We start from the raw sequence: 27,928 nt of genomic DNA on the forward strand, positions 1-27,928 counted from the left end.
TTAGACTAAAGAGTTATATTAAGGTGATAACTGCTCTCATTCTAGCAAAAGAAACTACCTCTACTTTAGCTGATCTTCCTGAATTTGATACACTTTAGTTTAACATTTTATACATAAAGCATGTAATTTAAAATCTAGTTTAACACTGAGGGTAAAACAAGCACATTTGGTTTATGTAGATAAACTTTAAGTCATTATTGTTTGGGAAAAATGTAATTTTGACTTTTTTAATTCTTAACAAAGTACAGAACCTGCAGTCTTCAAACTGTGGTCTCCTCAAAGTTTTAAACCTCAGGAAAATATTATACATGGACACAATAGTACCAGTATTTTAGCATAGCATGTTTTCTGCAATCTCATCTGCAAAAGTCCAAGACAAAAGATGTGTCAGACTGAGGGGATACTAACTTCTGCTACCACAATGCTTTTGCTTTTGCAAAATTCTCTTTCTCAGTTATGTGAAACTAGTAATTAACTTGTCAAAAGGAGGAAACAGGACATTTTTGGTGTGCTTAAATAAAGGTACGCTTGTAATTGTCCTGGAAAATGACTTTTTACATAATGAAGATCTTAAAATGGCTTGTCTCTTCACCTTTAAACTTTAGCAGCATGTGCATAAAAGCCAAATTAATAATTGGATGAAATTGAGGGAATTGGATTTTGCAATATTTTTATTTATAATGAAACTGAAAATGAATGTCTAGCATTTTTGTCCACAGCACGTAGCAAAGATACTCATCAGACTAAAGATGTGTGAGTTAGATTAATTGTTACTTGCTGACATTCTGTTGATGGAAGTTTTGTCTGATGTCCCTTTTCTTGATACACTGCCACTTAATTTTTTAAATCAAACAGCTTATGAAGATAACCACAACAGAAGCAAACTATTTTGGTGCAGGCTGTGTTTTTGTCCTTTGAAAATGACGTTTATCATGTACATTGTTCAGATAAAAATTTAAAAGTGAACATACAGTAGAAAGTCCAGAGAAATGCCTAAGTTCCCTTAAAACCCCAGTGATGGGCCCACACCAGATGGAATTTATCAATATCAAAGCGTTAGATCAGGGGTTCCAAAACTTTTCAGCCCAGGACCCCAAAATAACAGTGACGGAGAACGGGGACCCCCACTGTCTCTGGAGGTGCTTAAAGAAAGCATTCCGTGACCCAATGTCTCATAACCCTCTCAGGGGTCCCAACCTGTCCTGAATCAGTAGAATTAGTGCTAGCCTACTGGCCAGCATTTGCATCCTTTGGAGAAAGCATGTTAAAAATAGAGATGAACAATATTATTTGCATAATCTCTGCAAATATATATTTAAAAGTGAATTATCAGCAGATACACTGAACAAAAATGTAAACGCAACACTTTACATTTTTCCCATTTTTCATGAGCTGAACTCAAAGATCTAAAACTTTATCTATGTACACAAAAGGCCTATTTCTCTCAAATATTGTTCTCAAATTTGTCTAAATCTGTGTTAGTGAGCACTTCTCCTTTGCCAAGATAATCCATCCACCTCACAGGTGTGGCATATCAAGATGCTGTGCTGATTAGATAGTATGATTATTGCACGGGTGTACCGTAGGCTGGCCACAATAAAAGGCCACTGTAGTTTTACTGTAATGGGGGGGTCCAGGGGGGTCAGAAAACCACTCAGTATCTGGTGTGACCACCATTCGCCTTAAGCAGTGAAACACATCTCCTCTGCATAGAGTTGATCAGGTTGTTGATTGTGACCTGTGGAATGTTGGTCCACTTCTCTTCAATAGCCGTGCGAAGTTGCTGGATATTGGCAGGAAGTGGAACACGCTGTTGAATACACCGATCCAGAGCATCCCAAACATGCTCGATGGGTGACATGTCTGGTGAGCATGCTGCAAGAACTAGGATCTTTTTAGCTTCCAGGAATGGTGTACACATCCGTACAACATGGGGCCGTGCATTATCATGCTGCAACATTAGGTGATGGTCGTGGATGAATGGCACAACAATGGGCCTCGGGATCTCATCACAGTATCTCTGTGCAATCAAATGCCATCAATAAAATGCACCTGTGTTTGCTGTCCATAACCCCACTGCCACCATGGGCCACTCGATTCACAACGTTGACATCAGTAAACCGCTCACGCACACGACGCCATACACGCTGTCTGCCGTCTGGCCCGTACAGTGAAAACTGGGATTTATCCATGAAGAGAACACTTCTGCAAAGTGCCACACACCATTGAATGTGAGAATTTGCCCACTCAAGTCGGTTACGACGATGAGCTTCCCTGAGATGGCTTTCTGACAGTTTGTGCAGAAATTCTTTGGTTATGCAAACCGATTGTTGCAGCAGTGGTCTGAGTGGCTGGTCTCAGACGATCTTGGAGGTGAAGATGCTGAATGTGAGGGTCCTGGGCTGGTGTGGTTACACGTGGTCTGTGGTTGGGCAACAGCTCGGGTGGACATTCCTGTAGTCAGCATGCCAATTGCACTCTCCCTCAAAACTTGCGACATCTGTGGCATTGTGCTGTGTGATAAAACTGCATATTTTAGAGTGGCCTTTTATTGTGCCCACCGGTGCAATAATCATGCTGTCTAATCAGCATCTTGATATGCCACACCTGTGAGGTGGATGGAATATCTTGGCAAAGGAGAAATGCTCACTAACATAGATTTAGACAAATTTGAGAACAATATTTGAGAGAAATAGGCCTTTTGTGTACATAGAAAAAGTCTTAGATCTTTGAAGATTCCTGCTGTTATATCAGCTGTAAATATTAACAGTATGTATGAATACGTTTGTGCAGTTTTAGGCAGGACCAACAGACCAATACCAGCTGAAGCCTTTTTTCTTTTTCATACTCATTCCTTAGACTTCAGGAAGTCGGGAAATGTGTTTTAAGGACTTAAGTTTTAGGTATGAACTACATTAACATATCCATATCAGTATCGGCTAAAATTAATGTGTAAATATTGGCATATTGAACATCTGCAAAAATCTAGTATCCTACATCCCAATCAACAAGTCATTGTTGGATTTTAATGTTCCCTAAAAAAGCCTCAGTTGCTTTTTTTTCCTTTTCTTTCCTGGTGTGGTCATGGCTTACCTGCTAACTCTGACATTACAAGCCATAGATTTACTTCCATTGACCCATCCACAATGCTAACGTCACAACAACAGCAACAAAGGAGGCTCATTCTGTTTCAACAAAAAGGGATTTTACATTTTAAAACAGGCAATATTTCATTTATGCAACAATATATAAAATTTGTGTTTTTGTTGCTTTTAATCTATTTTCTAGGTATACACAATATTGGATTTTTGCTGATAAATATATCATATATATAATATATATAAATATGAAACAAGCGATCCTAATAATTATTGTCCAATATCCAAACTACCCTGTCTGTCAAAAATCCTGGTGTCACTGGTTAACAAACAACTCAAAACATTTCTGTCCTATAATTCTATTTTAAGCCCCCATCAATGTGGTTTTAGAGTGAAGCACAGCACCATCTCTGCAGCCACTGTGGTTATTGAGAGTATCGTTTCCAATATGGATAAGAGGAGGTGTTGTGCTGCTATTGATTTATTGAAACCATTTGACACAGTTGACCATGGTCTTTTAATCCAGACACCTAAAACATTGGGTTTGATCCAATTGCTTATAAGAGTTTTTATGATTATCTTTTTAACAGATCACAGTGTGTAAAGGCTGGAAATATCCAATCTGACTGTGATTTTCATCTTTATGCAGATGACATTATTTTACATTGCTCTGCTGTTTCTACACAGCTGGCTGTCGTAAAACTTCAATGTGCTTTTACCAGTCTTCAGCATGCTTTTATGGCTCTTAAAATTGTACTTAATGAAAGCAAAACTAAATTTATGATCTTTTCTAAACATAGAGATATTGATTTTTTACAGCCTACAACAATCCACACTTTTGTATAGAAATAAAGCTGATTTTCCTCCTAACTGTAGGAAAAGTTTAGTTGAGGCGATTTTGCTGTCTGTGCTTGATTATGGTGATATTGTCTATAGACATGCTGCAGCTTCCACACTCAAACCTCTAGATTCACTCAGCTCTTAGATTCATAACTGGGGATCCTTATAACACTCACCATTGAATTCTGTAGGACAAAGTTGGTTGGTCCTCTCTGGCACAAAGGCATGATAAACACTTGTATGTTTGCATTTATAAATCCCTGATTGGACGTGCACCTTCTTATATAACATCTATGCTGAACTGGACAACTGGACATTATAATACTCACTCTACTGACTGCTTAATGCTGCAGGTCCCGAGGGTTTACTCTGAATTTGGGAAATCTGCTTTTAGCTTTTATGCTCCTAAAATGTGGAACTATTTACAGGAATCTCTTAAGATCGGCATTTTAGTTTCTCTTGGGTAATCAAAAGAAATGCTCTCAAATCATCTCACTACAGTACGTGATTGTTTTAACTGAGAATCATTCTTCTGTTTCTGTTTTTTGTGTTTGTTTGTATCTCAACTTCATTGTAAATGAGGGAAACCTCAATGATTTTCGAGACTTAAATAAAGGTTGAATTAAAAATAATAATAAAATAAATTCTCATTTTATTATTTTAAAAACACCAAGTGTCTCCAGTGCAGAAAGAGGCTGAGTCAAGCGGAGTTGGGAGAAGAGTCGGGGAGTAGTCTGGTAGCTTTATTTTGGCTTGAAGCTTCACTCAAATGCTCAGGGCTCACGATGGGCCTCTTTCTACAGTATCCCTGATGGTGCATGTGTACATTCTGCTGATATTTAAGGCCAATACATAATTTAAACTGCCCATGTGTACAGCTGATATATCTGCAGAAACATTCTTATCCCCTACTGCTGTTATTCCACTTTCTAAGCTAATATTTGCCAATGTCAGATCGATAATGTTGTGCATCCCTATTCATTTTTGTTATCTACATGAAAAATGAAATAGGGCGCCGGTTAAGCTCAGTTGGTGGAGCAGACGCCCATATAAACCGCTCGTTCCTGGTCTCGGTACTGTTTGCATGTCTTCCCCACTCTCTTTTCCTGTGTTTTCTGTCTCTCTCCAGATGTCCTGTCCAAATAAAAGCAAAAAGCCCCAAAAAACTAAACATAGATGGCATAGCTTATTTACAAAACAGGCCGTGCTTTTTTGGTTAGAGATTCATAATCTCTTGTTGTTATTGCACATTAAGGAAAGATCCTGTTTCACTGTAAAAGCCACTTGGGTATCAAAAGCAGCTTTTTAGTGTTTCTCGACTATATTAACAGACTAATACTTTTACGTCTACTTAAATAAATTCTAACCAAAGTAACTGTACTTCTACTTGAGTACAACAGTCCTGTGCTGCTTTAATGCAACAACATTTTTAGACTTTAATGATGCTGCTGCTACTTTAAAGCAGCTGTCATGCTAACGTTTTATATTCACAGAGCATATTACAAAAAAACAAAACAAAGAAACACATTTGGACCTCAGTATAAGAAATCTGATTATGTAATTACTATATTTAGATTGCCTTAACATGAGAACACCTAGAATTGTCTTTTAAAGAACATGGGCTAAATAAGGCTAAATTATTACTATTTTTTAAAAGAGATAATTTCAGTTTTTCTGCGTGGTCCTTCACTGAGTACCCTTTCCAGCAAGAATGCTTTGTCAGACTAAAGATGTGAGATTTAGTCGATATTCTCTGCCTCTGCTGGTAAACACCTCTATTGTACTAAATTGCCTTTTTATTACGGCTCAACATGACATTTTATATATAAAGATAGCAGCTGATAAATATCACGGGGGGAAGCTTGGAGGGCTGATAGAGGCAGATGAAGTTAAAGGTGTATTGTCATGGTAAAAGTATTTTTACAACATAAAGTTCTTAATATAATAATGAGTTTTTAAATGGTCATCCTGTAAAACTTTTTACACTGCAGGAATAATTTGCCCAGAAAGGCTGGCTCATTAACCAGACTGCCATTAAAGAAATCTGATTTTATTTTGTAATATTGATATCAATACAGTTTGAACAAGGCAACACCTAGTTTTGTCTTTTGAAGGATGCTTCACTGTAAGCCAATTTATTGCTATTATTAGATAATATAGCAGTGTGCGTGCTCGATTATTGAATTTAATATACAAAAGATGTGTGAGTAAGGTTCGGTTGATATTCCTTCCTCTGCTGCCATTCTGCTGCAGCTAATCTCGGTAAATTCTCTTTTTTATTCAGCTAAGCATGACATCTTATTTGCAAAATTAATAACTGACAAACATGGCGGGAAGAGCCGTGCAGGGTGGGGGCGGGTAAAGTTCAAGGGGTTACTGTCGGGGTAAAATCACTCTAGTCCCATTTAATTCTTTAGATTATAAATGGCATTTTAACCCAAGAGTATATAAAGAATTCATTATTGTCACTATTAGTAGAGTTATTATGTGATCTGTACTTCTAAGATACTGGTGTGTTTGAAATGCTAATATTGCAAAGTTTAGTTTTTCCTTTTAAATGATATCAAACTTAACTTATTTCTATAGGCTGATTTATTATTATTATTGATACTAAAAGCAATGTGTGCTCTGTTAGATCAATGCACTACAGCAAAAATGCATATGGGGAAAAAAGATGCTCTTCTCTGCCTCTGCTATCATTCCAGTGCAGAAAAATGCCTCTACTCTCACATGACTCCCTTTATAGAAGAACTCAACATGACATTCAAGTAAAAAGAACCAAACGGTGAGCCATAAAATGAAAAAATGAACAAAAAGGGGGCAGATGAAGTTCAGGGTGTTACTGTCATGGAAGCAAACATAAATTCTTTAGATAACCCCATGCATCCTGGTCCTCAGTAGCCTCCAACCCCTGTCTCAGCCATGCTGACTGTATGACACTGGATCACATTACACATGTGGAGCATACTGCTCTGAGGATCAAAGGCTTTCACTGACAGGCCCGCTGTGAGCCAATGGACTGATGTGTACATTGGGTTTCTGCACTGATAACTTAGTTTATTAAGTGAGCACTTGCTTCAAAGCACACTTATCTCTGAGGTGGCAGGAGGGAGCTTTGAGACAGCTCCAAAGAACACATATGGAGCCTCACACACTCAGCACACACGCCACACTCATAAGTTATCATTTACCTCTCTTAAACTCCTCCAGCATCACATCCAGCTTGGTGTCATTGAAGACGCAATGCATGGGATGCTTGTAAAACTGAGTGATTGTTTTCAGAGGAGTGCAGTCGTCAGGATCCACGAAGGCTAAGTCTTTCACGAAAAGGATGTCCACGATGTTGGACCTGTCGTTCTCGTAAACCGGGATCCTCGTGAAGCCGCTCTGCATCACGTCAGACATGGTGCAGAAGTCCAGCACTGCGTCCGAGGAGAGCATGTAGCAGTCTGACAGCGGGGTGAGCACGTCCTCCACGGTCTTGGTCCTCAGCTCGAGCGCTCCCTGGATGATGTTGAGCTCCTCTTTGACCAGGTCGTGGTAGGGGTCTGTGACGCGCAGCATGGCCACCAACTTCTCCCTGGTGTAGAAGTTGCTGATCTCCTGGTGCAGCATGATGTCCAGGATCTTGGAGACTGGGTAGGCGATGGGGAAGAAGATCAGCATGAGGAGGCGGGTGGCGCAGAGAGTCTTAGAGGCGATGGCGAGACTGTGCCTGGACGCCACGGAGTGAGGTAAAATTTCTCCAATAAAGAATATCCCCAAAGTGCACATGGCAGTTGAGAGTGCAGTCATCCCTAAAATCTGGCACATCCACACCACAAAGCAGGTGTTTGTGAGCACGTTGCCCAGCACCACGGTACAGAGGATGTAGTTCCCATGTTTACGCACGGATTCGATTTTCCGTGCGTATTTCTGCTCCTTCTCTGTGCCGCTGTTCTGCAGAACCCGCAGCTCCACTGGGTCCAAAGCAAGCATGCTGATGTTGAGCCCGCTGCAGAGAGCAGACAGCGCCAACAGGAGCACGGAGACCCCTGCCTGGAGCCAAACATCCGCCTCTGGAGGTCTCTCCACCACCGCTAACCAGAAGTCTTTGGTGCTGAAATGCTCCCATTTCACTCCATCAAAGGCGCACATGGAGTAGTATTTAATCGCCTCTCCTCTGCGCAGGTCCTTTGCGAGCAGCTCCACCAAAACTGAGTTCTGACTTGAGGTGGATCTGAAGGAGCCCAGGAGCTCGATGTCAGAGCTCCGGGCGTTCTCCTCCTCACATGGATTCCCTGTAGAGCGAAGTCGCCTCTCTGAATCTTCGCTGTCATCTCCTTGTTCCTCAATGAACGCGATCCACGGAGCGGCAGGGGCAGCGTCAGGTCTGCCGCTGATGTTCAGGCTGTTGGGATGCTCCACGACAGGAGATGCGCTGTAGTAAACCCTCAGCATGAAGCGGGTCCCCTCGGACGCCCTAAGTATCCCATCCTGCACGGACAGCTCCCCGCTCTGCGTGTCCTCCGGCCGGACACCGAGCAGCGCTGCTGCAGGATCCGGCAGAGAGGAGAGGGTGACGGTGAGGAGGAGGAGAGAGAGCCGGCGCGGATGCAGGATGCAGCAGAGAGCATCCGCAGCATCCGCAGCCATCATGCTGAATGAACTAGTGAAGGACATGGGAGAAGTGGGTCACGTGGTGTGCGGATGGGATGGATGGAGCAGCTGGGTGGCCATATCCATGAAGAAGAGGATGGGTATGTTACTGACAGAGCAGAGAGAGAGAGAGAGAGAGAGAGAGGGAGGGGAGGGGGGCACCAGAGTCCTTAAATATACATGACAACCCGTGACGTCAGCCTGTCTTATTTGCTTTCTGTCACTTTCTAAAAATAGAAGGCAGGAAATGCCCAATCATGAATGATTTATGCGATATGCACGAGATCAAACAACACCGTAAAGCCTGTAAAAAAAAACAATGATATACAACAAATAAAACGGACATTCCTCCAACATATGAACAGGAAGCAACCAGGAATCATTACAAATACATTTCAGGTCACTCATCACTGATACTGAAGGAATAGAGACAATACAGCCACGGTAACAGGTGTAACAAGGCTGATACCGTTTTAGGTGTTGTCTCTACATGTGTCCACTAGATGGCAGTATTAGCCCCTGCTTTGGCTCAGCTGTTTCTTCACCGCTCATTCAGAACACGGAGTTTAAAAAGCTTCAAAATAAAGTAATGTTGGCGGGATCCGGAAAGTCTAAATGTATTTCTCCATCTTAAAAATATATGAAAATATATTTCCACCTAATTGAATTCTCTCTCTTGAATAAAAATACTTTTAATCCCTCAAAAAAGTTAAGAAATAAAATTTGATCCTGCAGCTTTAAAATGACTATCCCATGAAACTTTCATGTCATCATGTAATATTCATTTACATTGACGTATTAATAGACCATCACAAAGGAGGTGCAGTTATGTAATATTGGAATTCATAACAAGAAAATATATTTAATGGTCATTCAAAAATGAAATAGACCAGAATAATAGGAAATGAGCGAACATTTAAAAATTTTATGATTATTACGTGAAGCCCTCATCAAAGCCTTGCAGGCTTTGACGAGCCCCGCGTGCTGGGTTTACGAGGCAGGAAGCTGAAGGTGTGAGGAGAGTCCTTCCAGGTCTTTAACACTCAGCAGCCACGCACAAAATCATCTGAAGAACAAAGCGAGACATTTTTAAACATGCGATTTCTTAGGAGACATGCGGATAAACAGCTCATTCTGCTTCGCTCCACTGTAAATAAACGCGTAAAAGAAACTCCTTTACATCTTGTCCGTTCGCTTTTACTCTAACATGTCGGATCATTTGCAGCTGCGAGATAACCGAGTCGAAAATCAACCTGTTACCAATTAGAATTTTGAAAACGTAAAGCGTTGTTATTTTGTCTGGATATTGTGTCCACTTTAGCTCCTCGGGGATTCGCTGGGCCTTTGTTGTCGATACATCGAGACTCGGAGGTCAGTGTTAGCAATAAAGCGCAGAAAGTTAATACAAACTTCAGATACGAGTTTAATTATTAAACCAACGAAAATCACTTTGTTTTTGTCGGTGTTTGGCTGAACTTAGGCGGGAAGCTTTCCCATAACTTCTGTAGAATGTCCTGCTGTGATTAAATAACATTATCTCAGCCATTATAGTCCTCTCGGATAATAACGCACAAAAAGATTTAACCCACACCAACAACTGAGTCATCCGAATTCTGTCATGTATTTGACAGAAATGACAGTCGCTGATTACAGGCCTGCGTAACAGCCACACATCTGGATTTTGGGCTAAAAACCGAATGCGTAAAAGGCTGATCATTTTAACCTTTTGTTCACAAGTGACACGAGTTCACCCTAAAGTTTTCAGCTTGCAACATATATGTCGTCAAATAATAACCACTGAAAACTTCCCCGGTTTTCCTTTTCATTTCAAAGATTTTCAATCAGAACAGGCTGTTTGACTAAACCTCTCAGTCCAGTGCTTCCAAATCAAAACCGAGGATCTTATCTCCAAAGATTTCATTCGCTCTGTTACAAATCCAAATATTCTGCAGGGCAGCTGAGTATGTCGCTGTTTTCGTTTAGTTATTATCCGAGCCTTTAAAAATAATTTAAAAACTTCTGTTTTGACTCTTCTCACATCGCTCTCGATCCATAAAAGAGATTAAAAACTACGGCCCAACATTCAGAGCAAAACATGCTGAGAGATTTTGGTCAGTAGCCGATAGAAACACACACACACACACACACAAAAAAGAAGAGCAGACACAGCAAATCCCCTTTGAATCTAACAAAATAACACTGTCGTTTCTTTAGGTTGAAGTTTCCCCAGAGCTTTTCTGATCAAAGAAGTTTTAAATGTTCGAACTCGTTTGAGAACGAGGCGTTTTGTGAAAATGTGTGAATTTAAATACTGGAAACAAAAGCTGTGCTTTCAATAAAACCACGTTTCAGATCTGAGTTTTAACTGACAACATAAGCAAAAGACTCTTGGATGCATCTGCTCCAAATGACGGATGAATTGGGAAATATTTTACATGGTTAAATAAATACAGCTTCTCACTCACAGCCATACTTTAAAATGTTTCTGGCTCTCAACAGTGAACCAAAGCCGCAGTCTAGTGTTAAATTGAACAGTTAAACTGTTTTATTACTGATGCGTCACAGCCTTCTGGATTCCTTTAATGCGCTTAATGGAAACTTTTGTGCGTAAAACCTGAAGCATTAGCACCTTGTTTAATGCTGCGGTTAGAAATGTTTGTGACCAATTGTTCAAGGCCGGAGGAAAATTAGACGAGTACACTTTCTTCTCATTAAGTCTTCTGCTCATCTGTGGGACAGAGGTGACCTTAAACGACCACATCTTCCTGCACTGACCATCTGAAGAGAAGTACAACAACCTTCACTTAGTCAGGCCTATTTCCTGCGCATCGGGGCTCCAACATCTGGAGCTAACAGTCGTATAAAAAAGTTCATAGGTGAGCTCCATGTGTCGGAATTTTAAATCCCAAATGGCTTTTGAATGCTTTTAAAATTAGACCAAGGTGTTCATGTTGCCATCATACAACTGTCATTTGTGTTTAGAAATGTGCAATCCATCAGTTGTGACTCAGAACAAACCGAAGGGTCGCCGTGGCTCAGACACATGAACTATTCTGCTGACAAGATAGGAACTTTTCTTGTTTGAAGCTTTTTGTTCTCATGAGCTGTGTGGGCTGGAAATTCATGAAGGCCTCACGACATTCATGTACTGTTGGAAAATTTCACTCGCAGGCAGTTAAAAAGATGCATTAAAGCCTGTCATGTATTTGAGTTATTGACATCAAAATGAATGGACGAGCCCTAGTTTTTATAGATTTGAGATGACTCCATAATCGGACAGAGCCTTGTGCACAATGTGTTGCAGTAAAAACTTGATTGCAGAAGTGTGTATGTTTGTATTGCATGTAGAACCTCTTCCAAACATGTTTTATCCTCTTTGACTTGTGCAACGCACATTTCCCTGTCTCTGTCAAGATGATGCAATGGTTTAAAAAAAAAAAAAAAAACTAGGAAAGAATATGTTTTTGCGTCCTCACACATGTGACATCCAAGTGTGCTGCTACCTGTTGATCTCGAGGATTTGTTTTTAGTTGAGCTGAAAATTTTCCGCTACGAAATCAAATTGGATTTCGGCTTTCTTTCAAACAATACTTGGGGGAAGGGGGGGTATTGAGCTTGCAAAGTTGCACCACTTTATTGTGTTATTTAGAGGACAATCCTATCCTCTTAAGAGTCAGCAGCTGTGTTCCAAATGAGCTGAGAAAACTTTTTACAGCAGTTTGCGCTCATACCTCAGAGAACCTTAGAGGGGCGGTGCTGCCCCCTCTCCTCCTCCCAGCTCCTGGCTCTCACAGCCGGGAAGGCTGGCTCGGGGCGTGCGCTCTGTTGAGCAGCTCCCAAAAATCCTCAGAGGGGCGGGGGGCAGAGGGGGTGAGACGACCAGACAGGAAGACAGATCCAGATCGATGAGAAAGAGGTGAAGAACCACCACCGAGCTCCGCAGCAGAAGACGTTAAGCTGTCGTGAATTCTTTTAACTTTGAAGGCTCATTACGCGCACTCATCCTCCTGCTCGCCAAACCAAGAAGATGCACAAGTCTTCACCTTGCGTTTCCCCCTGGTCCTGTCTTTGGCTGGCATCTTTGGCCTCTATGGTGGTGCAATCGGTGTTCTCTTCCTCGTACTCTTCCTCTTCTACTTATCAAAGAACATCAGGGGCAAGTGGGAAGCGACAGGGCTTCATGGAGAGGACGCTGATTCTCCTGGATGTCAACACCCGCAGTCCGATCAGAGTCCTCAACGACAACTTCCTCTCCCTGCAGCTGGACCCCTCGATCATCAAAGACGGCTGGTTGGACTTTCTAAGGTACATTAGAGCTCTCCAACAACATGAGTGTAGCCTATTTAAGTCCTCTTCCAAAATGTTTGGGGCTTCTTGTATTCATTACACATGCAGCCACGTTGTCTGTAATGTCTTGGGGTGAACCATCTTCCTCAGTAGAGTATACAGGGTAGTCCAAAAATCAAAATTAGTGACTTATTTTTTCTCGATGGAGGCAAACTCTGGACACATAATCTAATAAAGTGACGTCGACATAGGTCGTTTAGTTCAATGGCTCCGAGCTCGAGTCTTTTATAACCTCCACTGATCAGACATCGCTGTGTGTTGTTGGCGCATAGCAGAAGACACAGTTGTCTTTACCCGTCCAAGCTGAAATACAAAATATCCATTCCAGAAGTTCATCAGTCTATTTTTTCAAAGTGTTTAAACATTAAAATTTCACACATGTTTAATATGGCCCACATTATATGAACTGGCCATTAAATAAATGTAAAACGCATGGTGATACAATCACTTTTAGATATTAACTACTGACCTAAGTGTAGGTAAATTCACTCAACAGTCAAAAGGTCACTTTTAGGACTATTAGGACGCACAGCAGACATTATGAAAGCACAACAAATGGAGAAAAAGGAGAAAAGGCTATGTAGGGTATGACGCAGCACAAATAAGTGACAAAACGTTAACTCCATTCTCCACATCGACCTTAGAGACAAAGGGAGACCGTTGTATTATTACCCAATAAGTTTCTAGTTTAATAATGACATATCATATACATGATAGTCACCACTTCCTTAATATAATTTCCCTAACTTTATTCGAGTAAATTATATTCAATTCAGGCTAAATTTACCTTTACATTCATACAGTATGAGTTAGAGTTGGTTTGGCTGAAATAACCTGAACATGACTAAACACTGCATCGTTCATCCAGGCCTGTCGGCCGTCACTGTGTGCATGTTCGTCATTTTAATGTGGCAGCTGAAGCAAAGTACTGCGTAAACCGTGAAAACAAATAGTGAATTATTTCAAAATAAAAACCCTATATGCACCATGGCTCGCTTTTCAAAAAATTCAAACCGTCGTTTGACTTTTACAAGGTAACTTTTTATGACACCCAGTGTAAAAAAACGCTTTCTAATGCTGTAAACGCGTGTTTCAGTTCTGAAGCTGATATAATATCTATTTACATGAATTAATAATTATAACCTAGTCCACATGTTATTCTTTCAAGGCAAAAGGTTTCATAAAATAAGCGAGTCTTCTGCAACTAAAGAGAAGCAACAGGTAGCTGACATGTTTTAATTTTATTTAATTACTGCTAACAGCATATTAAAAATATTGAGCAGAATACGTTATTTTACTTATTCTGATTTGGCGTCATTTTTGCCATTGGTTCAGTAACGTACTCATTTTGTCCTTTTTTACTGCTCTCACAGGCTGACAGATGAAACTAAAGCTGCAGCCTGTTGCTTCAGGCCTCTGATGTCAACGACAGGGAACAGGACAGGAGTTTTGTTGTAGGCTTGTCAAGCTAAAAGCTAAATAAGTAAGACTAAATTTCGTAGGCCATATCATTTTGGACAATATATTTGATACTGGTAGTCTATATTTAGATTTAAGGTCTTGTAAAGTAAGCGGAGCCGAAACACAAACTGAAATATACTGCTACTTACCAAAAGGGACGAGTGGGGTTATATTTTTTTCCACACCGAAGCTACAAACACAGAGGACATTTTAGTAACGTATATCTAACGTTTTTGTCTGACGTAAGTGTCACTATCTTGTGCGTGTGCCCAGCTCCAAGCGGCTCGTGACCCTGGCGCGAGGCCTGTCGCCAGCCTTTCTGCGCTTTGGAGGAAAAAGGACCGACTTCTTGCAGTTCAACAACCAGAAGAACCTGGCTAAGTTCAGAGGACCGGGACCTGACTATTACCTGAAGAACTACGAAGACGGTAAAACACGACATTTCTGTGTTTTTATACTCGATTAATGTGTTTTAGACATAGTTTAAAATCCCTTCAGTTGTTTAGCAATATTTCTCCCCATTTTCACATAAATGGGGAGAAATATTTCTATGCTACATTTTTATTTAAACGTTGTCAATTTCCTGTTAAATCCAGGAAATAGCCGGCTTCTAACGGTTAACTAGCTTAAACTGCTCTCCGCCCCGGGTTCGTCCCACCCGTATGAACATGAAAATATTCAATGTTACACAAAAACTGTTACGGGAATGAGCTTATCCTTTCAAAAGCCCACCCTCACTGAAATAAATTAAAAATATAAGTAAAAATATTACAAAACAGTAGAAACGTCAAAATGCAATCCAGCGTAGCACAAATTCTATCCAGGTACATTCGATAAAAATACGTTCAGCCCCTGTACTCGACTGAATGGGTTTCAGCAGCCTTAATAAAATGTTAAATAAGTTATGTAGGAACCTGTTTTTGTCAAATATTTTTTTTCACACTTTACTAAATGACAAAAATGTAAATAGCGTTGATATCCTCCGTCTAATATGTTGGCTTGGAAATAGAGCTTGGTAGACTTTTCAACCATTTCTTATTTTTTGTTGTTAAGGGTCTCAGCAGCATCATTATGCTTCATTAAGACATACTATTCAAAGCAGAGTGGATTCTTTTAATTGAAAATAGATATTGAGGATTAAGCACAGCCACTTGTTGAACCCTAAATTGTGGTTTAATTTGTTCTTAAGGATTTTCTTTTTCTATCAATGCTGACTTGCAGATATTGTACGCAGTGATATTGCATTGGATAAACAGAATGGCTGCAAAGTTGCCAACCATCCTGACATAATGCTGGAGCTGCAGAGGGAGAAAGCTGCTACAACGCAGCTCGTCTTGCTCAAAGAGCAACTGTCCAACATCTACAGCAACATCACAATAACAGGTAGGAGATCACACACACAAAAATGCCTTTTTTCTCTCTTTACACGGCTGGCCTCGGTCTGGGCTTTTTGTAGGTCACAAACATTTGTGCACATACATACTCACACAAGGTTCAAAGCATGCCAATGGAAACCATCAGCTTTCAAAATGACAAATGTAATTTGTAAAGAAGGAATGTGGGAATGGATAAAGGAGTGCAGCAGCAGAGGCTAGTAAACAGAACTGACGCGTTCGCTGGTTACAGTTAACTCAGCCATACCGCAGAAGAAGTCTGGAGTCTTGATTTTGGGTGGCCCGGTTTTCTTAAGAGTTATTGGGATTGACTCTGATGAAAGTAAGGAGCTGCAGGAGAAGAAGGTAGATGAGGAATTTGTCTGTCAAAGTTACTGTGGTGTTTGGAATCACCCATAAACTGGTTTTCAATGTGTTAGATAGTGTAGAAGAGTAATGAAATGTAATGTTCCGGTTTAGAGGGAAAAACAAGAAAAGCTCTACAAGTCTTACCCAAAGATTTAAGAAAATGAAGTAAATAGTGAAAAAAAAGCACATAAAATAAACTCATCTCTCCAAAGAATGATACATCTATGCTGTAGTTTTCACTTTTCTGTTTTGTATTCATAAGGAAACACACATACTCTTTTCTCTTTAGCACATTGAAAGTACAGGTGAGGTGGAGTTATTTAGGAGTGGTAGGTTGGCTGGATTATTGTTGCAAAACAAAGAGCCACCCAGAAATGGAGTTTGAAAGCCAAATAGCTAATAGAAAAATCTATTTAGACTTGAGAATTTACTGCTAATCATTGAGATTATGCCATTTCTGAATGGCGAGAAGTTAACATACTTTAAAGAGGGGGTATTATACTTTTCCAATTTTTAAAACATAATATAAAGTCACAATGCTGGGTGTCCATACTTTACGTATGCCAATTTTCAAACTGCAAGATAAACGTATGTGGCAGAAATCTTGGAATTAGAGTGTAAACTGATGAAAACTGTTCATTGGGAACCTCTCTGAGATCTTCCCGAGACGAGATTTTGATGGAGCGAACAGGGATCGAACTGATGGGGTCATTGCAATAAGATCTCCTGACTGGTTCGTCCGTGCTGCTGGCAAAGCAGAACAGACTGCCCCCACAAGGTCTTTTAGCCATTTAGCCATTTAGTAACACAGTAACACTTACCAAACAGATACGTCCTGCTCTATCCTTCGCTGCTGCTGGTTTTCTTCTCCCTCTCTCTCCAAACTATCAGTGTCAGACTCCGGGTCTAACACGTACAGACGTATATCAAAATTCTACTCAGTTGGACCGGTTCATTCAAAGTTTACAAATATTAGCATAGCAAATTAGTCACATTGGAGGGGGCAGGCACAAAACATTGAGTCCTACCGCTGGCCAGCCTCTGGAAAATCGGCCAATCTAAGGAAAGCAGGTCTGATGGGGGGGTGGGGGAGTGTTAAAGAGACAGCAGTGAAAACAAGGCGTTTCAGACAGAGGTTAAAATAAGGGTTTTTCAGGACGCCAGTGTGAGAAACATGAGGAATTTTTTGAGCTGTAAACCATGTGAAGCTACTACATGGGTATCAGAGAGCTGTGTAAAGCCTTGAAAAAAGGCATAATACCCCCACTTTAATGTTCCCTGTGGATGCATTAAAGTATGAAATATTTTGTCGTGCATTTGAGAGGGCATTGACAAGTTAGGAAAAACAAGAGAACTCAACTGAAGGTGTCTCAAATATTCTTCATGACTGTATATACTGTGACCAGGCTCGAGTGTGTTTGCAATGTGTTTTCCACGTTTCCATAAGATCCCCTGGACAGAGTGACCCTCTGTGTGTTAGCAAGTGATTGATCAAGAGGGATAAGAACAGTTTGCATCAGCTGCATATTTTCAAGTAGTCTCAAGTGAAACAGTCAAAATACAGCCGTATAACATTTATCAGAGAAGCCAGACAGAGAGGAAAAATTTGGACCTGTTTGTGTGAGGAGGGTTAGTTCACAATTTCAGTTCAGGAGTCATGTAGCAAAGCACTCTGTTTGATCAGCGAAGGTAATTTACCTGTAATTTACCTGTAGACACAAAGTCTTTTATTCGTCCAAGTAAGAAATACATTGTTGCAGCATTTTCCTTATATTGGATCAAATTGTGATTCATTACTTAATTTTTTTTTTTCGTTATTTTAATATTGTGCGTGATGTTTTTTGTAATCACAAATAGAAATATGTGTAATGTGGGTATGATGTGGAGGCAGAAAGAAATATGGAATGTAGAGCTTCTTTTTAATTCAACCACAAAAATTTGGTAGCAGGAAAGTTTCTGAGATTTTTTTTTTTGTGAAGACATCACAGTACACAATAGTAAAATATTCAGAGAGTATGCACCTCATATGAGAAGGCAGAGTTCTTGTGCATCAGCTGCAGGTTTGATTTTGGCTCACTGTGCAAAAGGGAAAATTATCCTATAACGTAATTTGACTTCATTAGCAAATTAATACAGTTCAAGTACGTTAGGAAAAAAATACATAGATGTTAAGAAAATCAAAAGGGGCTTGTTTTTGTTTTCATGCGTCTATGAAATTGGCTTGCATGTATATGTGTGCTTGTGTTGTTGTTGTCTCCCTGGCTGGCAAAAAGCATTTTTTACAGTGAGTGTTCAGTATTTTGCTGATAAAACAAAGCCTCGATTTATAGCACAGCTCCACGTTATAATTATAATCTGAATTGTGTATATGTGTAAATAGAAAATTAACCATTAAATAACTTGACTGAGAAACCAGCCTGTAGCTTGTAGTGGTCCAGTGCCTGCTTCTCAAAATTACGTCCATATTTCGCCTAAAACCCTGCCTCCTTCGTGTCACTTAAGACATGTTGTTCTTGTAGTTGCTCATTTGCTCGGCATGAGGGCTGACCAAAGCAGGCAAATCTTGGTAAAAGTCATGTGAACAAGCGTGGTACTGATTTACTGATGACCAAATATGTAAAAATCCTTTAACTTTCTTCTACTGCTGCACAGACTATAATTACTTGTCTCATTTTTGATAAATATTTGTACTGATTACATAGGCAGGCAGATAATGAAATCTACGTACTAAACATAACGTATAAACAAACGTTGATAATGAAACATGATTGATTCTTATTTGTCCACATATTAGGTATTTTTGCATAATTTTACTGATTGATTGGACAGCTACAGAGGATTTAGTCTTTTTAGATGTGAACTGTGCCTGATGTAGAGGTCCCCATTAAGGCATGGAAGGTAAGACTGAGAGAAAGAGAGCAGTGTCATGCTGCTTTTAAAGGTTATATTTACAGTCGAAGACAGGCTGCACATGGCCCGGAGCCAGGTTGAGCCAGGATGCCCTCCCCTCCCTTCAGGCCCCGGTCAGGAGTTCAATATGCCCTGTCAGACATAGCAACATCATTTTATTTTATTTTTGTCTATTTTTTTCTTCTACTTCAGAACAACTTTGCATGTAAAAAATGACAATTATAGATGTGCTACCCAGACCTGGTTGCATTTTTAGAAAAGGAAATCTTTTCAATAAAACTACACTGGGTTTATTTATTAAACTGCCTGCCAGCTCCACTCTGAAAGCACAGACTAAAGTAGTGCAGAGGACCACTGTGGGAGAGCGAACATGGCGCACAATTATGCACAGATGGAACAAAAAGAAACAAATGCTTAAATTGATCATCTGTTCTATTGCAATAAAGTTTAGCTATGAAGTGAGTGAAAAGCAGACTGTGGCTTTCTGTTTACAGACTAATACCCTTCAAAAAAGCCCTGCACTTTCAATGCACAATGATGTTTGCGGTCTATTCCTCACCATCACTGCTCTTTTTGTCGTAAACAATAAATAGGCCACGTCTGCTTCTGTGTTGTGCTCATTGGAAGATCACATGTAGTAGAATTATAGTTTAAACTTTAGTATTGCAGCTGAATTATTGAAAAGGTTGGATTCAAGTCATGCTCTGGCCCATAAATACATTTAACGGGCCAGGCTTTGAGTGAATGTGCACAGGCTTAGGAGCAGTAGATCGGAATTTTTGGGCCTGATCTGAGCTCTAGCTTTTTTTAAACAGGTGTTGTTATTATCTGGAAGGCTGGCAGGGAATGGAGCCAAGGAGAAGGGTTTTATTTATAGCTGATTTACTGTGCAGTGTTCTCACAGAAACACAGATCATTCTTGGCCATTTTTCGCCCTTAAAAGTTAGCTTAAGGTTTGGAGAGACAGAGGCACAGGAATCCCAGGACAGCAAGGGATTGACATGCAGTGAAAGATTAAAGGTAGCCCAGGGAGACACAGCATATGCCACGTGTGAGACAAAGGATGATTGTTTTTAACAGGCATTTATTCGTTTACAGTTATTTTAAACAAAAACTATGTTTTTAGATGACAATGTTATGTACTTTAGAACATGTTAATTCAGTTAAGACTGTTACATTATTTAGTGACACATAAGCCCTTTTTACACAGCAACTCTGCAACAATGCCATAACAAAGCACTCCTGTCACTACACCTTTGTATTTTCTCATTAAATCTGCAGTGTCATTTCATATGTTGGTATGGGGTTTGAGAAGCATGAGAGGCATGGTGTAACAAGCTGGAGCTTCACATGCACACATTCATAAATGCTTAGCAGGGTTTCCCCCACAAATCTTGCTAAGCCTGGTGGTAGGGCTGCTAGGGAAGTCTGCTGGCGGGCCACTGGCAGCCCGTCGGTGGCCCACCATGTTTTTGTAAAATAAACTGTTAAAAGTTGACAGAAATACAAAATTATGACTATTATGCGTTATTGTAAGACATTTATTAACAAGACTTACACACCAACTATAGTCTTACAAAAAGGCACACTGAAATACTGTTTTAACAAACACAATTAAAATAAATATTGTCTTAAAAGTAAAATAAAATAAATATAAATGCAAACATGGCCAAGTCCCGGGGTAAAAATAACAGGGAGCTCTTTGAACAGAGGCTACTTTTTGTTGCACAGGCTGCATTTTGTATTGGTGCATGAAATCCATCTTGGCTTTTTAAAGAACTCTTCCAGAGCCTTTTGGTAGTCCATCTCAGCCACAGGGGGACCATTTATTTTGATGTGCAGGCAGACAGTGAGGCTTTTCTCCTGCAGCCTGTTTCTAAGGTCTGGAAAAAGGAAAAATTTTTCAGAAAAATTTCGGATAAAGGAGTCTAATGTTTTTTGACACTTTTTCCTGACATGTCACGTTACTAGGACTATTTGTCATCAGTTAGAGACAGGCAATGTTTTTTTCGGGGTTCACTTAATGAAAAATACACCTCACAACACTCCCCCTGGGTGCATTCAGTCAGTCCAAGGTGAGGTTGCACATAACTCGTCAATACTCGTCTTGCAGAGCAGGGCACGCTGTTAGATAAACTGAAGTGCACCCAAGACTGCTGCGCTCTGGCTTTCATGACAGCAAGGCGGGGAACATTTTCAGTGGTGCTTAGCCTGGCAGGGGGGCAAGCAAAGCCTGGCGGCCCGCCAGGCCTATAATGCACAGGGAGAAACCCTGCTTAGGCTGGCTACACACTATGACGATTTATAAATCTGAAATGATTTTAGAAAACTTGGGAGACTACAGACGTAAGGGCAATTTCAAACAGTTTTTGATCTTTAATCCTCTGAACACACACACTAGACAACTCAGCCAGACCGTCGGGTCACTGGAGACCACACAGCTGCCAAAGACCTCGGGTGATCATGTGACTTCAGAAAAAACAAACACGGATATCTGTCGATACCCTCTTGTTGTCCCTCCACAACAGACTGCCCTGCCATGCTTTACATCAAACTAGGGAAAGACTCAGGATGAAATCTTGATTTGAATGATGGTACAGTTGTGTTTATGGTTGTGAGCGGTGAAAGTATGTATGACGTGGCTGGTGATGCTCCCCCATCTGCTTGCTCTCACTGGTTGTTGTGAGTACTCCATCAGAGGCACTACGACCTAGAATAGTAAGTATCAAAGTTGTTTGATATTTACGATTCAGGGCCTGGGAGGCTACGATGTGATTTGGAATGGTAAATCAATCATGTTGACACCACACACATGCAGATTATTCAGACAAATAATCATTTGCGACAAGGCTCCATTCAAGATACGCCCCCATGATCATCAAGGAAGAAAAATCTTGTCTCAAATCGGGCTTAAAATCCTGTAGTGTGTGGCCAGCCGTACACATAGTTCTGCTCTGCTAGCACGTACATTTTACAGTGAAGCTGTTTCTCTTTTGTTATGGCTCTGCTATGAGCTCTGATACTGGTTAGAAAGCATAATGCCTTGTTACACCATTGTGCCACTGTGATATTTTCAATAACAACGAAACTTATAAGGGATGTAAAAGCAGCACCTTGAGCTGTCACTTTTAAAAGGGCTATAGCCTGTATACAATCAATCAAAACTGTTTTTTTTTTCTGAGTCAAAACACAAAATGCTGGTTGGTGTCAGGGATATTTCTAAAGTAATAGTTTATTGTGTATAATAAGAAAACAAAGCAATGCAATGTGCTCTGTGTTTTTTATCAGTCAAACCAAGGATAAGGGCAGTAACCAGGATTTTTTTTTAAACATTGATTTGAATGTTTTCTTACTAGCTAGTAAGGCAGGGACCTAGTTATTAAACCATAATCAGGTCCAGGTATGGGCAGAAATACATCACAGAGCTTTTAACACATGCCCAGCCATTAATTTAATAAAGTAGTTTGACCAACAAGTTGCAACTGACTTTTCCTGTACATTTCAAAAGAAGCTTAGATCATTACCTTCAGAGGAAGATGTCTGACGTGTTTGGTTACATTAAATGATGCTCTCACTTCAACAAATGCAGTGTTTCAATGTGAGAGATAAAATCAGATTCATGAGACGCATCCCAGGGTGCATTGTAGACCGTTACATATTGATAATCAAAGATTTAAAACAAGGAAATGCTAATACAAGAAGACCAGTCACTGAGACTGAGAGAGGTTGAGTTTACAGTCAGATTGTCCAAGGTTTATACTGGCCTGAAAGTGTATTAAAACATTTTTGATTTAAACTGTCAACTTGAAATAAATTTATGTAAGATTTAAAATGTTTCTTTGAGGCAAATAAAAAACTAGTCTCCTTATTGTGAAAAAAATGGCTAATATAATTTGTGTTGAGATTACTGGTGGGCAATAAACGTGTATAATTTCTGCCATGAAATGGATTTTTGCACTACCATCTTTTCCGGTTTAAACACATGCAGTGTGTAGTATTCTGCATTAGAAGCAAAACTGCTGCTGATGTTATCAACCTTTCAGCCATGGTGGTGGGTAGATAAAGTGGCGTAACCGAGTGAATTGGGACAGACAATAGCTCATGTTGGATCATGTTGTCAGCCGGTTTCATGTTGACATTAAAGAGCGGAGCCAAGTAGACTTACAAGCTTGCTGACCAAACAGCACCACATCCTGTGTGTTCTCTTCTCACTAAGTTTGGTGTCTATAATAACAGCATTAGTAGTAAGGGAGTGTCCTTGCTTTGCAAAGTGTCTCTGTTGGTCTACTTGGTACTTTGACACAGCCTATGTGCTGGAATAGTTCAGTTCTGTCGACTTGTACCCATTACATATCCATCACAACAGCTCAAAAAGCTGTTACACCCAGGAAGAACAGATGCTACATTTAAATTATGGGAGTCTAAGGGACTGAAAATGGTTAGACCTTTATTTAACAGACTCAAGTTCAATGATGTCCTTGGAGGAACTGATGTCTAAATACAACATTAGTAGAAAACATGTCTCTAAATACCTGCAACTTAGAAGTTTTGTCAACCAAAACAGCTCTCTTACCAAACCCGCACTCTCAACAATAGAAAAACTATAATGAAGGACTGTTTGAAAAAAGGTATCATATCTGAATTACACAACTTACTGACATCAAACTCAGTTGAGAAGAAGACTGTAAATTGAATAACTGGAGAGAGGATTTACAATTTGAAATCTTTGATGAAGACTGGAAAGTAGTTTGTGCTGATGCTCACACTAGCTCTATCAATACATGTTTGAAATTGTTAAAATAGAAATGGTTAATACGGACTAATGTGACATCAGACGATCAACATAAATACAACAAAAATATTCCAGAATTCACATTAAATGCATGGAAAGTAGAGGAACATTATTTCACTGTATCTGATAATGTAGGAAAATTAAAATGTTCTGGGAAGAGGTTAGGTTCACAATGGAGAAGATCATTTCATTATGCTACAAATTATAACATAACACCTGCTCTCTCACAGCCAGTGTCAGCAGTGAAGGCTTCTGATTTATTATCTTTTTTTTTACTGACATGTTTCTTATACTTTTCTTACTTGTGCCCACACATTTTATTCATATTAAATAACTTTGTAATTTAAGCACAACAAGTGTTGTCTTTTTCTTTTAGGTTGTACTTCTTGTATTTACATTATTAATAGGCCAAAAAAACGCCACAATAGGCATAAACATGCATTACCTTGAACGCACTTTTATTATTGTTTTAATGTCAAATAACAATTTACAACTCCTTAGTGATCGGCAGGCTGGAGTAGATGCTGAACTTATCACCTCAAATAGGGAATATTGTTAATTTGATGTTTCCTTTCACTCAGTTATTTTCCCACCACAAATTTTTGCCTAGATATTCACCAAATTGCAGGTAATTAAGTGTTTGATGCTCCATTCTGAATATATTTACCTCATTATGTGTAATAAACCCTGTACTGATTGGGAACACTAGTCCAGCTGTGTAACAAAAATAGATGCTCAACGATGAGTGTTTGGCACCTTAGGTAACTACCTAATTCTGTCGGTTCACCAGTCTATTTACCAGTATTTTAGGTTTATGTATGATATGTGCTGCTGATGTGTACTTTGATATATCAGTAGTAAATAGCAACAGAAATTTCCATATTTGATGATGTTGATATTAAACTTTTTGAGTTCACGTCTGCCAATACAAATATCATGCTGATAATATCATGCATTCCTACTGAACAGTGAAAATAGTGCTAAGCCACACTGTGCCTGTGCTGAGATGCTGGCGGAGCACCATTCAGTCAAAGAGCATCATGGCAGCAGCCATTAACTGGAACTGCAGTGGCTACTAGTGGCAGCAGTTGTGTTAAAGTATAGACAGGGCTTTTGACCAGTGTTGTGAACCTGAACTGATGGGGGAAAAAAAATTAGCTTAACCAGCTAGTAGAGCTGGTGCTGGCTATTGAGTGCTGGGTGTTTAATTGTTTAACTGATTAATCAAAAAAACAAGACACTAAAAAGTCCTGAAAGTTTAAATTATTTGCTTATTATCTCAATATTATCCATTGAGCTCCAAGAATTTAGTGTGAAAACAATCGGTTTTAAAACTTCTCATCCTTGGTTAAGTCGCACAGGGGCACAAGGTTTATGTTATCTAGTAATAATCAGCCAAGTTTTGTGTTTATAGAGGCAGGTGGTGTTTAAAAGATACTTTAAAAGTCATGCCTCAGCCTTTTTCACTAACCAATGCTAGACCTTTGACCTAAGCTTGTTAGAGCTATCAATAATGGGGCCACTGAGGGCTAACACATTCTCTCTGAGCACAGGAATAAGTTGAGAAAATACTGAGCTCAGACAAGGTCATGAGCAGCATGATCTCAGATCTTTCTGCTGGAGTACATCCCTCCTTCAGCGGTCACGTCTTTAGTTTTCTTCCTCTGCCTCTTTCAGGTCCTTATGTCCACAACTTAACACCTCTCCCTGGTCCTCTCACTTATGTTTACTGTTAGTCTAGCTGTGTATATTGTGACTTCATGTGAAAGTCTTGTGTTTATTTGACACCTCTGAAAATGAGGCAGTCAGTCCGTTCAACTTGTGACCTCAAAGGCCTCATCCATGTGTTTAAGACTGAATGGATAAACACAACTCTATTTAGGAATTCCTATACTGTGTTATTCTTGTCGTCTTAGTCCGGCTAATCAATATTTGCTAATGCAGGCAAGGAGAAAATCTTTCCAAAACAGAGAAACTGGAGAAGCATGATTCAAACATAGGATGTTTTTAGTTATCAGGTCTGTAGCTGCTCTTGAGACTAGGGATAGGAAACTTGATTTGCTTTTTCTGTTGGAAGAATAGAATCATAGTTTTCTCTTTAAACATTTTCTCTGATTTGTAAGCGATAGGAAACATTGTGCACTGCTGGATTAATGATTTAATCAATTACAGTTAAAAAAAAGTTTGAGTCTGCTTTTCAGTCCAGCTGTGAATGACTACTTTATAAAAACTCTGCTACAAACTGACCACATGATATAAATGGTAGAGAAAAGCCAAAATTTCTCACCCAACACTTTGGGATTCCTCTACACATTTAAAGTGAAAACAAATAAATCAATAATGTGATGTACAAGTATAAGCATCTTCCTAAACAGGAAAAATCAAGTTTCTTTAGAGGATCCAATTACACATATTTAAGATGAAAGTTGCACCATGTGTAGTTGTCATTTTAGAAATAAACAGTTTAATAGGTGTTGAAATCAAGCTAGCTAATACTTAATGAAAGCCTGGGAACATTGAGCCATCCTGGAACTGCACTACTCTGTGTGAAATTGACTTTACAGACCTCTAACAGACTCAGCACAACCCCTCAAGAGACTACAGAAAGTTTAAGTTTAAGACACAAAGTGATCACTGAAATATGGAGAAACAGCTGGATCCTTACTCACTGACTATGAAGTCTACCCACTTACGCATCAATCACTGATCAAACCAGGCAGTGTGTGCATTAAGGTTTTGTTTGGTGCACTTCTCAGGCTTTGAAATCAGGTAAACATACCTGTTAATGTCAAGAAACCTGATTTGTTAATGTCAATGTCCACGGCCCACTGTGTCTTTACAGGGTATATGCAGGGTCTTAAAAAGTATCAAAAGTTGATTAATCAGTTTTTTTTTTAAATTAAGGCTTTTCTAAAGTATTAAAATGTCTGAAATGAGGGACCATAGGGTCTTACATCTTTAAGCTGTTTTTATATTTGTCAGAAGAGGTTGTTGACTAGTTTTTCTGCTTTTGTTTTTACATTTAGTGTTAATTTACAGCTGCATCTCAATAAATTCGAATGCCTTCATGAAGTTAATTTATTAGTAATTCAATTCAAAAAGGGAAACTCATATATTGTACAGATTCATTACACAAGGACTGATATATTTCAACTGTTTATTTCATTTAATTTGATTATTACAGCTTACAGCAAATGAAAACCCAAAAAATACTGTAAAAAAGTTCAACATAGGAGACCCATGGTGTCACACTCTAATCAGCTAACTAACTCCAACTGCCTGAAAAGGTTTCCTGAGCCTCAAATGGTCTTAGCCTGGATCAGTAGCCTACACAGTCATGGGGAAGACTGCTGACTTGACAGATGTCCAGAAGATGATCATTGCCACCCTGCATAAAGAGGGTAAGACACAAAAGGTCATTGCTAAAGAAGCTGGCTGTTCACAGAGTGCTGCATCCAAGCACATAATTGGAAAGTTAAGTAGAAGGAAGAAATGTGGTTTGAAAAAAAAAAAAAGAAAAGGTGGACAAGCAACCAGGATGACTGCAGCCTTGAGAGGATTGTGAAACGAAACTCATTTAAAAATTTGGGGAGTGGACTGCAGCTGGAGTCAGTGCTTTAAGGGTCACCACGCACAGATGTACCAAGGACATAGGCTACAACTGTCCCAGTGTCCTTGTGTCAAGCAATTCTTGAACCAGAGACAACATCAGAGGTGTCTCACTTGGGCTAAAGAGAAAAAAAAACTGGACTGTTGCTCAGTCCTTTTTTCAGATGAAAGTAACTTCTGCATTTCATTTGGAAATCAAGGTCCCAGAGTCTGGAGGAAGAGAGGCACAAATCCATGTTGCTTGACATCCAGTGTGAAGTTTCCACAGTCAGTAATAGTTTGGTGAGCCATGTCGTGTGCTGGTGTTGGTCCACTGTGTTTGATCAGGTCTAAGGTCAGCACAGCCGTCTACCAGAGAGTTTTAGAGCATGTCACGCTTCCCTCTGCTGACCATCTTTATTGAGACACTCATTTCATTTTCCAGCAGAATTTGGCACCTGCCCACACTAGGGGTGGGAATTGATAAGATTTTATCGATATCAATGCCGTTC

The 27,928-nt window shown here is 39.7% G+C and overlaps 2 protein-coding genes across 2 annotated transcripts in view; one reads left to right on the forward strand and one right to left on the reverse strand.

Annotated features, from left to right (window-relative positions):
* The window catches only part of LOC121511090 (metal transporter CNNM1), a 41,837-nt gene extending 33,237 nt beyond the window's left edge, over nucleotides 1-8,600 (reverse strand). Inside the window, exon 1 of the mRNA XM_041789622.1 lies at nucleotides 7,130-8,600. Within this exon, the coding sequence (XP_041645556.1) occupies nucleotides 7,130-8,600 (1,471 nt within the window). The remainder of the gene's footprint in view (nucleotides 1-7,129) is intronic.
* A 3,878-nt stretch (nucleotides 8,601-12,478) lies between these two features.
* Nucleotides 12,479-27,928, forward strand: part of hpse2 (heparanase 2) — a 117,674-nt gene continuing 102,224 nt past the window's right edge. Inside the window, exons 1-3 of the mRNA XM_041789623.1 lie at nucleotides 12,479-12,881; nucleotides 14,658-14,812; nucleotides 15,606-15,767. Coding sequence (XP_041645557.1) covers nucleotides 12,604-12,881; nucleotides 14,658-14,812; nucleotides 15,606-15,767 — 595 coding nt within the window. The 5' untranslated portion in view covers nucleotides 12,479-12,603. The remainder of the gene's footprint in view (nucleotides 12,882-14,657; nucleotides 14,813-15,605; nucleotides 15,768-27,928) is intronic.

Source organism: Cheilinus undulatus, linkage group 6 (genome assembly GCF_018320785.1).
Source record: "Cheilinus undulatus linkage group 6, ASM1832078v1, whole genome shotgun sequence".
Lineage (NCBI taxonomy): Eukaryota > Metazoa > Chordata > Actinopteri > Labriformes > Labridae > Cheilinus > Cheilinus undulatus.